This window comes from Mercurialis annua, linkage group LG4 (assembly GCF_937616625.2).
Source record: "Mercurialis annua linkage group LG4, ddMerAnnu1.2, whole genome shotgun sequence".
Classification (NCBI taxonomy): domain Eukaryota; kingdom Viridiplantae; phylum Streptophyta; class Magnoliopsida; order Malpighiales; family Euphorbiaceae; genus Mercurialis; species Mercurialis annua.
Genome location: NC_065573.1, coordinates 31,207,629 through 31,218,656, shown reverse-complemented (window position 1 = coordinate 31,218,656; position 11,028 = coordinate 31,207,629). Strand labels below are relative to the sequence as shown.

General features: G+C 32.3%; 2 protein-coding genes across 4 annotated transcripts; one reads left to right on the top strand and one right to left on the bottom strand.

Annotated features, from left to right (window-relative positions):
- Nucleotides 1–256: 256 nt before the first annotated feature.
- Nucleotides 257–5,722, bottom strand: LOC126678203 (U-box domain-containing protein 5). 3 transcript variants are annotated; one of them, XM_050373102.2, is made up of 6 exons: nucleotides 5,468–5,722; nucleotides 5,106–5,183; nucleotides 4,608–4,793; nucleotides 4,204–4,311; nucleotides 2,421–3,580; nucleotides 257–1,259 (listed from the first exon to the last, which is right to left on the bottom strand). In XM_050373102.2, the coding sequence occupies exons 2-6, from the start codon at nucleotides 5,160–5,162 to the stop codon at nucleotides 503–505; spliced, it is 2,268 nt and encodes a 755-aa protein (XP_050229059.1). In that variant the 5' UTR covers nucleotides 5,163–5,183; nucleotides 5,468–5,722; the 3' UTR covers nucleotides 257–502. The 3 variants fall into 3 exon arrangements, with proteins under 3 accessions (XP_050229059.1, XP_050229061.1, XP_050229060.1); XM_050373104.2 differs by having other exon boundaries at nucleotides 5,507–5,722; XM_050373103.1 differs by lacking the exon at nucleotides 5,468–5,722 and adding an exon at nucleotides 5,271–5,461.
- Nucleotides 5,723–7,652: 1,930 nt separating this feature from the next.
- Nucleotides 7,653–10,764, top strand: LOC126676735 (late embryogenesis abundant protein D-29). Its single transcript, XM_050371006.2, has 3 exons — nucleotides 7,653–7,978; nucleotides 9,312–9,418; nucleotides 9,699–10,764. Exons 1-3 carry the CDS (start codon nucleotides 7,734–7,736, stop codon nucleotides 10,520–10,522), a joined length of 1,176 nt encoding a protein of 391 aa, XP_050226963.1. The 5' UTR covers nucleotides 7,653–7,733; the 3' UTR covers nucleotides 10,523–10,764.
- Nucleotides 10,765–11,028: the final 264 nt, after the last annotated feature.

Sequence of the window (11,028 nt, the reverse complement as noted above, 5' to 3'; positions counted from 1 at the left end):
CCGGACTTGAAATAAATAATTGTGACCAGACACAATTATCAAGTCTATATAATTTCCAAAAGTAGACAAATGCCGGAATTCGAATGTACGTTTTGCAAAACAAAAAATGATTCTCATAGTTGAAATAAACTTCTATTAGCCAGTAAAACATCAAGTCTTTTGACATTTTCTCAGATATACAAAGTTTTTTTTGTTTGGTAATTAGGCCTTTTGTTAGAAGAGAGAAACTAGCACACCATCTAACTTAAAGCTCAACTAGAAGACCAGGCCAAAGACTATTTAGTACTATTTAACCAATCATACAAACTGTACAGTTACATTTACAGACAGATCATGGCAGCGGATCCATCATTTAAATAATACACACAAGTATATACATCAATTATACATCAATGATCAAACCTAAGAATTCTACTTGTTGGAAATTAGTGTTAGAATAAATTAAACGACAAACCAACTACTTTTAGCTCGATAAAAACGAAAAAAAAAGACAAACCAAGGGTCATCTCCCCTTTCTGGTAAATAGAGAACCAGGTTTTGAGAAAACTGGTCTCCTGAAAAACCTAGAAGATGATTTCTTTTCTTGCGGTTGTTGCTCTTCAGCATCTTTTTTGGTTTCAGGATCAGATTCAACGGACTCTTGTGTGTTTTCATATGGAACGTTTCTAAATTGTCGAAGCAATTCTAAGGCGCTCGCCTTTCCCTTTTCATTTCCATTGATGGATATATCAACAAGGGAAGGAATAACACCTTCATCCATCACCAGCTGACAATATTCAACTCGCTGAGAGCATAGCGTAAGAAGTAGAGATACTGCATGCTCCTGTTCTTCACGACTGCCACTTTCGAGCAGTTGAGAAATGGAAGCAATGCATCCATTTGTTTCTGTAACAGAGATCCTACCCTCTTCAGCGTCGCAAAATTTTTTCAGTAGAACTATACAATGTCTTGCAATACTCCCGTCGTTTATGAAAGGAACTAACTTTTGGGTGCAGTCCAAATTTATAATTTCTAAACAAATATCACTGTTTGAAGATAAATTAAGCAAAATTCTGACAGCCCGTTCCTGCAATTCTTTGCTCTGCGAGTCAAGAATCTTTATTATAAGAACAAGAGCACCAGATGCTGTGATTTTAGATCTGCAATATGAGTGGCTGGACACTGCTTCCAAAACCGCAAGAGCCTCTTTAACTACTTCAGATTCAAGGAAAGATGCCAGCAGATCAAATGCATCTTCATGCAAGAGCGATATTCGGCTTCTGCATATATCAATGCAAAATGGAAACTAAACATCAATCAGAAGCTACAGCCACCCCAAATGCCATGCAATTCAATGACAATTCAGAAATAAACTTATAAGAAAAACACGAGCACGACTATTATTTAATTTACATGCAAAAACTTTTTAATTAGTTTTCAACTTTTACAAACTATTTGATTCTTATCTAAAATTTAAAATTCTAATATGAAAATGTTTTGTTCCAAAATTATTTGTTATTTTCATTGTTAATGAAACAAGTTCAACATAAAAATCCAGCATTATACAAAAGATAAAATTGAACTTTAAATTGATTATACGATGAAGACATATGACTAGTCCCTTTGATTAAAAAAAAAGACACAACTAGTCTTGACTATAATTTAACAGGGTTATAGTAATTCACCCTGTTACAATATATATTAAAACTCATTAACATTTCTACGACTTCCTCCAACAGTTAAAATATTTTTTTAAAAAAATCTCATAAATAAATAAATTTAAACAATAAAAGTCCAAACACTTCAAATTATATAATCACTTATCCTCAAGCAGTAACTTCAAAGCAACATGTGTTTTATTGATATATGCTACTTTTAGTTGTGTTAACTCTATTCACAAACGCTATGCACGAATGCCTGAATCGGTTCTATTCTAGGTATGATCTTTAGAAGAGATCTTTAGTCTTTTTTTCTTTTTAATTTTCCTCGCTATTCAAATCTGAATTATCATGTTTTATTAAAGATTAAGCCAATAAAGAACATTAGCTTCTGCCACAATATCTGTAGGAAAGTTTAACCCAAGCTGTCGGATATCATATAAAACTCCTTGGGCCACTAACGGGATGCATACATGTGTATAGACTTTTATGAAGCAATAATAAAGTTGTAAAGTAAGAGAAGAACAACGATGATAAATTAACTTCAAAGCATGGCCATACATCAGACATCATCTTCTTAGCTAAACTCTTTTTGTTAAAGCCACTGAAGGCTGTGTAAATGTGAAAAACTTAATTGTACATATAATAATATTAGTAAAAACAGAAGTTAAACAGAAAAAGAAGAACAACTATACTGATAATAATGAAACCATCAACGAGATACAAAGAAGCAGATAAAAAACTCTACTATATAACTAGCAGCACTGAGAAAAAAAAAATTACCTGCTTTGACTTGCAAATGTAAGTAATAATTGTAATCCAGCCAGCTGAGCTTTAACATCTCGTTGTTCAGAAGCATCCTTCAAATACCTCATAAGAGGTTCAACAAAATTCTCAGATGACAAAGAATGACATGCTTGATCACTAGACTGCAAATATCCTTTGACATCTTCAATAAGTTTACTTTGGAAGTCCCACTGAAGCTCAGAAAGTCTAGTCAAATACTTGGATTCTGCCTCCTGTGTACATTCATTAGACTGGAATCTGTGGAGATCTTCAGTTTTCCATGTTGACATCAAGCTAGAACTATCTGCAACCTTAGTTCGTGAAGAATCTAAACTGTAACTAGCATCTAAAGACCCAAGAGATACACTGCTGATATCCAGGGGGAGGTGTAGATCATTCATAGAAATGCCTAAACTAGCAATGGACGTTGACGAAATATCCAGCAAACCGTATTCTTGAATGCTAGGGTCAGACATGGGAATTCCATACTTCTCGCACCATTTAGATATCAGGTCTTTCATGGCTTTGTTTGGGGTCAAAACGCGATGAGGCAGTTTCATTTTTGTTTTTGGGCATGTATCATTCCCATCATTAAACCACTTCTCTATCCACATCCTTTCAAATGTTTGTCCAGAAGCAATGACAACAGGATCATACATCACTCTCATAGATATGGGGCACTTAAATTCTTCGGGAGGCATACTACTACTTAGAACATCAGTTGAAGCCTCAGACCGCTTAATCCCCATACCGCACCCTACTTCAATAGGTGGGTTATTTTCAGAGGAATTGGCATAGCTTACAAATGTAGCTGATTCCTGAGCTTTGGAATTCTCTATGTGCTCTTCCATAATCAAGTTTCCATATTTCTTCAGCAAATACAAAAGGTACTTTAGGATCTTCTTTTTGGTAGGGTCATTGTCTCCGACACTAACCAATAGTTTCCTGATGGATCTTTTTTCTATCAATATGGCTTTTGGAGATGTAATATGAAGCTTTAAGGCTGCAACTTGAAGAGTTCTCATTTCAAAATTATCCACCGAATCAGATGCAGAAGTGCCCTGCTGAATCAGTTCACGTACAGCTTTACCAGCCTCAGCATCAGAAGGGTCCAGCACAAACGTAGCTCCATTTAGATCGTCAATAACACGAGAGATCTGAAAATAACAGAAATAAATATAGTCAAGAGAGGAGAAAAATAAAGAGTATCACGAAATGGTTGCGAAAAGAGATGAGCCAATCTGAAAAGATTAACACAGACAAAGATTTTTGTAAGCTAATACCCCAATTTTAAACAGGAAAAGACTAGAGATAAGAAGAAAAAGAAATGCTACCCATGCAATAAGAATTCAGTAAGGTTAATACATATATTATAGTTCTAGACTGAAAGTAGATGGCCAAGAAAACAGTGTTTTCAACTCCCTCTTTGTACAGTTTCTTTCTAGGAAATTGAATCACAGACAGATTACTCTATACAATTATTGGGTGATTAACTGCATCACCATTTCAAGAGAAACATCACAAAATAATTAAATACACACGCGCACACAAATAACCAGCACAGTTTGTATATAAGTTCTGTAAAGTGCTTCGACTATGCAGAATCAGCTGGATGCCATCTTAGCAAAAGATGGCAAAAGAATTTCAACAGGCATAAATGTAATTGCAAGTTTTCTAAAATTTTCCTTTAAAACACATCACTTTATTCACATTCCCATCCAGATGGGATAAAAAAAAAGGCAAACACAATAAACCTTAGAACGCATATCATTTGACAAACCTCAGCAGCTAACATAGTTGGAACCATAGTTTGAATTTGGCCTAAACTTTTTTCAAAATCCTTCCTTGATCTTTGACATCTTGAGAGTATGGCATCCCCACTTAATACCTGAAAGAAAGGAGAAGGGACTATCAATCACAAACTAAAGAAAGCTAGTTGTATCAGGCACTACATAACAAGTAACATTTAATACAATGAAGAGTACAGAAACAAACTCTAGTGCAGGAAAAATCCATTTATGAAGAGATGATCACTCTTAAAAGGAAAAACGAATTAAAACCACCAATTATTAAGATGATGTGGCATCCTTCACAAAGGATCTATGCACATAAATGAAATGATATGTCATCATTTAATGTCTCAATTCAACCACTTTTTATCTGAATATACAGCAAAATAATTACCAAATATAGTTTACTGGATTCACAGCAGTGCCGAAGAATTTGTTTGGCCTTCTCAGTTGTGCCATTTAATAAACATAGTGAATGTATTCCCGTAGAGCAACGTGGCCGGGCATCTTCAATTTCTGGAAATACTTTATCAATTCTATCAACCAACTTCCTTAATTCCATGCACATCGAGTGATGGACCTGCAAACATGAGCTTTGTTTAGTTATCATAACTTCAGAAGTTCTCATATAGACAACAAAATTGCAAAATTATGCTCCAATCCAAACTTCCTTTGCTGTGGTCATTTGTCCAAACATGAGCTTCATTAAGAACTATTGTCAAACACTCTCCTATGTCCATATTAGATAATAATACTCTAATTATGATTTTCTTCGCAAACTACGCAATTTAACGCCGAACGAAAAGACAATGAAATATTTAGAGTTCCATATGCAAACACTCCATCCAAATAATTATGAAGACAAAACAAATGAACTGTGAAGACTCCCCACCTTGAAGGAATAATTATATGGCAGCGTCTCAACTACATCAGCAGCATCAGTCCCCATTCAAAGGGAAGAACGCAGGGCCTGCACATTTAGTATCAATTAAAGGTCAAACATAGCATATTAATACACTAACTATGAAAAAAAAGGGTGCCAAAATTCATCAATTACCCAAAATATAAAGATTCCAACTCGAGATTTGATAACAAGTATTAGTTTAACAAAGAATTCATAATGCTAACTTCTTCAAGAATGAAAAAAATCTTGTTAAATAGCAAAATTGAGGTCAACAACTTCAAAAACAAAAGTACAAGTGAATTTTAAGCTGCAACAGAATAAAGTTTAATCATCAGACAACAAAGTCTAACCTCAAAAGAAAAGAAAAGTGGTGGTTTATTAAGTAGTACCAGGTTTTTTTTGGTCGTTTATTACATAAAGAAATTGTAAAAAAAAGTATCATCGTCTTCTTGAAGAAGGTTGGTTGTCGCTATCAATTTTTACTTTTCGAACAGATAGTGTATATATTAGGGACAGGGCTGTGATGGCTGTGACAATTGAGGATCGTCGATTTTGATGACATTTTTTTAAATAATTTGGACTGTGACGATGGTTGGCGCAAATGCTTGGAACATTCACCTGACTGAATTTGAAGACATTGACGAGTGTTTCAACTCGCAGACTCTATTGAATGGTCAACAAAAGTTTGGACTTTAGTAGAGTCAAAACGACAGTAATTAGGATAAAAACGCACGGTTAGGTAGTCTGGCCGCCAATTTTTAAAGAACAAATGGTCAATTTCATTCCTAAGCCTGTGATCAAATAACTCATGACCGTTTATTTTGATTAAACATCATAATAATTTATTTTTTCTATAATTAGCTAAGCATATGGTTATTCATAAAAAAAACTTAAAATATAATTTTTAATTAACATAAAAATAAAAAAATAGCTTTAATTAAGTAAAATAGTTGATAGTGACATATTAAATTGATTCATAAAAAATGATCAAATTGACTTTTTATTTATTTTTTTAATACTTTTTATAATTTTTTGTTTTTGTAAAATAAATATTAAGTTATCCATTTCTCATATTAAATGGATTATTATTATTTTTATCTAATAAGATAACTAATAACAAGCTATTTTTTATATCATGATAAAAATGTGCAGTGCAATCTCTATTTATTGATTAAAAAATAAATATAATTATTTAAACTATAATATATTGTCATCTCTTTCACAAAAAATAGATTTATTAATTAATAGGGTTTATATTTATATTTATTTTTATAATTTAAGACAAAACACACATTATCTTAATATGTACTCCCTCCGTTCCAATAGAATTGTCCATTTTAACAAAAAAATTGTCTTAAAACTTTTGTCCACTTCTAAAAAGTAACAATTTTAAAAATCAATCTTTTAATTCTATCCCTATTTAAATTCCATTAATAAAATAAATTAAAAACAGACCCTACATTAAGTAAGGGAATAACAAAAAATAGAATTTTTTTATAAATTTCTTAACATTAACTATTGGGACGGAAGGAGTATAATTTTTTTTGACTAAATGGACAATTAAAAAAAAGAATAAATTAATAATTGTGAGTACAATTAAAAATAAAAAATATAGAATTATACTCATTAATAATTTTACAAGTTCAAAGTATAATCAACAATGAGCTAAAATATAATGTTTAGTAAGAAAGTTCGCCTTTTAAAAAAAATATTTTTTAAAGGATTTGAAATGATTTTTGAAAACAATTTATACTACTTTACCAATACAATTTCAAAAAATATTTAAAATTTAGTTATATATATTTTATAACCCATTTTAAAATATAATTAAAATGTTTAAGTGGTATATAAAATACTGTTTGCAACAGTTTTAAAATTAATTTTTTTAAATAACTAATTTTCAAAAACATAGTTTGTAAAAAAAATGATTTTTTAAATATATTATAAAAATAAATTTAAAAAAGATTTTTTTATATTTTTTTAAATACAAGAGTGCGGATATAAATATTAAAAAAAACAAATAAAAAAATAAAGTTTCACAATCTGATTAATTTATATATAAAGTTAAAATTCTTTGTTTAATCAATGGAAATTTATAAATTAACAAAAAACAAATAACATCTTTATTGAATATGTTGGAAATAAAATTGTGAAAATACTTTTTTTAATAAAGAATCACTTACAAAAAAATAAATTAGTGATGATAAAAAAATTAATTTGATCAAAACAAATTAATTTTATAAGATAGTCCGATATTTAATAAATTACAATTATTTTTATTTAATGGTAAATATATAATAAAACACCTGTAGAAAATCTTATACAAATTAAAATAAAATAGATCAATTACCAAATACGTATTTATAAAAAGTTATAAAAAAAACAGCAGAAGATGCGGCCAACCATAGGTTTGTCTAATGCAAACGTGGCTTACTCTAGCATGAATGAGTGCTCTATTACCGCCACGTTTATCTCCCCTGGCTGCCACGTTGTTACACAAACTGCTTCTTATTTCTCTTCTTCTTGACACTTTGAATCATCTAATTCATCGCATAAAATTGAACTTTTTATCCACTTCACAAGAACGATCAACATTTTTCTTTGGTTGGAGATCAGATGGGGAAGAGAGCAGTGATGATGGTAGCAATGGTGTTGTGGGCTGCAATTTATATGGATTCATGCACTTCCTGGAGTAGTAGTGCTGATGATTTAATGGCAAGTGCCAAAGAAAAGGGAAATCTGATGGCTGAAAATGCGAAAGAGAAGACGGAAGACGTCAAGCAGAGCACGACGGAGGGCATGCACGACGCGAAGGAGACCGCGGAATCTTGGACTGGTTGGGCTTACGATAAGCTATCAGAGTACGTTGGCAAGGATTTGTTTTTTGTTTTCTGCATCTATAATCTGTTTTCATTTTAAATTATGTTTTTCTTACATGGGAAACTGATTCACGGTGAAGTTAAATTGTTAGGCTACACATAAAAAAAAAAATAAAAAAAATTGCTAGACTACTCTCATGTGTACGTAGAATGAAGTTATATAGTGGTTAATAGCATAGCCCCTTTTGAATTTTTTATAAGGGAGAAATAGAAGTTTTAAAAGTCATGAGAAAAGTTTATGGATAGTGAGAAATTATTAGACGAATCCAGTGATCATTTTGTTATTGAGTCTCAATTTCAACTTTATCTAATTGATCTCTAAATTTTTAATTTTATCTAATTGATCTCTAAATTTTTAATTTTATCATGCATGAATTTTTTGGTTTGGAGCATGCATATGAAGCGAAAGTAAAACTGGAAGTCTTGATTAGTAAACTAGCGAAAGGTCAGGGACCCATTATTCTTTATTAAGCTTATGTGTGGTTATTCTTTATTAAGCTTATGTGCCCCTATAATTATAATTAGTTATTTTATTGATTGAATGTTTTAATTTAATTACGTTATGTATCACACGGTTAGAAAAATTTATAATTACATTATTTGGTGGTATTTTAATTAAAAATGTGCGTCCTTTAATTAAAATTAAATAATTTTAATGATTATACTATGGGAATAGGCAGGCCTACATTGGATTTTTACAATATTAAATATCCAAGCCTGTCTATAAAAGCTTGGATTTGGGTCTATAAAAGCTTAGATTTGGACCAGGCTTTGACCCGCCTTGGACAGGGGTACCTGATCCTTCAATAGGTCTAGGTCACACTAGTCTTTGATTTAAATTATTTGTTTTTGAAGTATAATTAAATATTTTTTATTCATAGAATCTTTTAATGTTTTTTGTCACACTATTCATATTAAAGTTCATAACTATTACCAACGAGCTGTAGCTCAAATGGTATAAGCGCTAGGCAGCAAATGTCAAGGTCGTGGGTTCAAATCCTCCCACAAGCGCTCCCCCTCCCCCAATTATCGAAAAAAAAAAGTTCATAACTATTCCTAATTCTTATTTCACCACAATAAATGATAATGGGACACGTGAAATAATTTTATTAAAAATTTCAAAATATAGAAGAATTAATGCTATGAAATAAAACTTAATCAAATAATGATTATAATTTTCATCCTATTGCACCTTGCACTGCACTGTGCATACAATACTAGACTTACACATTTGTTAAGCTTGTTTTGCTAGTGCTATAACATGATAATGTAATACTGCTTTTTCTTTTGAACTCACTATTAATGGTGTTACCAGGGGAGTCGGGTTGAAAGGAAACCCGGGAGAAGCAGCTAAAGACATTATGGATAAAGCAGGAGATGCTGCTTCAAAGACTACAGATACAATGAACTCCGCTGCCTTCGGTAATTCATCCTCATTCATATCCTGCGATATCTAAAGTCATTTCTTGTAACTTGTGTGGCACGTAAACAAAAATATTAAAACGGAAAACATTACAATTGAATGTGGCGAATCATATTTTTTATAAAAGTAGATTTTAAATATGAAGTCTTGATTAGAAGTGTTTTAGGAAATGGAAATTAAATACTGAAATATAGGACTCTTAACAAGTTTCCGGGCCATATGACTTTTAACATTAAGCAATTAGTTTCCCTGTCTGATTTCACGTTTTGGTTGTTTCAGATGCTTCAAGGCATGCTTCTGAAAAAACTGGTGAGATGGCTAACAAGGCGTATGAGAAAGGCGGTGACTTTAAGGACTTCGCTTCCGAGAAGGCGGATCAAGTTATAAAGATGGCGACTGATAAAGCGAATGACGCCGGTGAAACAATGTCAGAAGCAATGGACTACGGGAAAGTCAAGAATGTAATGCAAAAGACCGGAGAAAAGGCTGGAGATATGAAGGATTCTGCGACAGAAGCAATGGAGTATGGAAGAGATAAAGCAGCTGATGCTTATAGTAATATGGGTTCTGATAATTATCACCATGCTAAAGAAAAAATGAACAACGCAATGGATGAGGGAAGGAATAGGGCAGCCGATGCTTATGATGTTGCATCAGATTGGGGCAGTGATGCTGCAGACTCTGTGGGTGAAGGAATGGAGTACGGAAAAAGCAGAGCAAGTAATGCCTATCACGAAGCAAAACAAAAACTAAAGTCAGCTGCCGATTTCGCGACAAATAACGGAGACCATCATAATGAGGCAATGCAAGGAGTCGAGCATGCGAAAGAGGGCATTTCTCATCTCCATGGTGAAGCTAGAGAGAAATTGAGCAAGGCTTCAGATTTAGCCGCGGACAAGGCTAGTAAAGCCATGGGGTATGAAAGCAGGGACGGCGTCTTGAACGCTTTCGACGAAGCTGTGAATAAAGTCGAAGATTCATACGAGTCGGCGAAGGAGACTATGAGTGATCAGGCAAAGACTACATATGAAGGTGCGAAAGAGAAGCTATCGGACGCCACTGGTGCAGTTGGAGCTAAGATGAGAGGGATGTCTGAGCTTTAAATGACTTCAAGTCTACATTTGATATATTATGTTAAATTATTTTCAGCTTCTCTGATTTTCATCTCTGATTATAACATTATGTAAGACAGCCTTTTAAATTTTTTGTCTGATGGCAATATGTTCCCTCCATTTGCTGCAAATTTGGGTTAGGTTTGTTTTGGAATCCAAATCTGAATTCTACTTTTTTTTTCTTTTAAGACTGTAGTTTGAGTTGTGGTAATTAAAGTTCATTTCTCTGGCCATGTTGGTATATAATGTCTTCAGTCAATTACACCCCTACTTTGAGAGTGTTTATTCCATGCCAACTAGAATTTTTTTTATTATTGTTTAATTTTTTTATTATTAATTTTTTTATTATTGTTTAATTTTTTTATTATAAATTTTTTCATACGATTAACGGATGATATGGCGCGATGGTTGCATGCGATAATTTTTTTACTTTGAACAACTTTTAAAAAAGTTTATAAGTTATTTTTATATGAAGAGTTTTTACAAATTTTAATAGT

Bases quoted from the DNA above. Each gene is read 5' to 3' on its own strand.
- LOC126678203 (XM_050373102.2), bottom strand. From the start codon at position 5,162: ATGGGGACTGATGCTGCTGATGTAGTTGAGACGCTGCCATATAATTAT. The intron at 4,312-4,607 runs GTAATTATTTTG...CCTTTCTTTCAG, and splicing joins AATCCAGTAAACTATATTTG to GTATTAAGTGGGGATGCCAT. The intron at 1,260-2,420 runs GTAATTTTTTTT...TGATATATGCAG, and splicing joins ACATTTGCAAGTCAAAGCAG to AAGCCGAATATCGCTCTTGC.
- LOC126676735 (XM_050371006.2), top strand. From the start codon at position 7,734: ATGGGGAAGAGAGCAGTGATGATGGTAGCAATGGTGTTGTGGGCTGCA. The intron at 7,979-9,311 runs GTACGTTGGCAA...TGGTGTTACCAG, and splicing joins GCTTACGATAAGCTATCAGA to GGGAGTCGGGTTGAAAGGAA. The intron at 9,419-9,698 runs GTAATTCATCCT...TGGTTGTTTCAG, and splicing joins AATGAACTCCGCTGCCTTCG to ATGCTTCAAGGCATGCTTCT.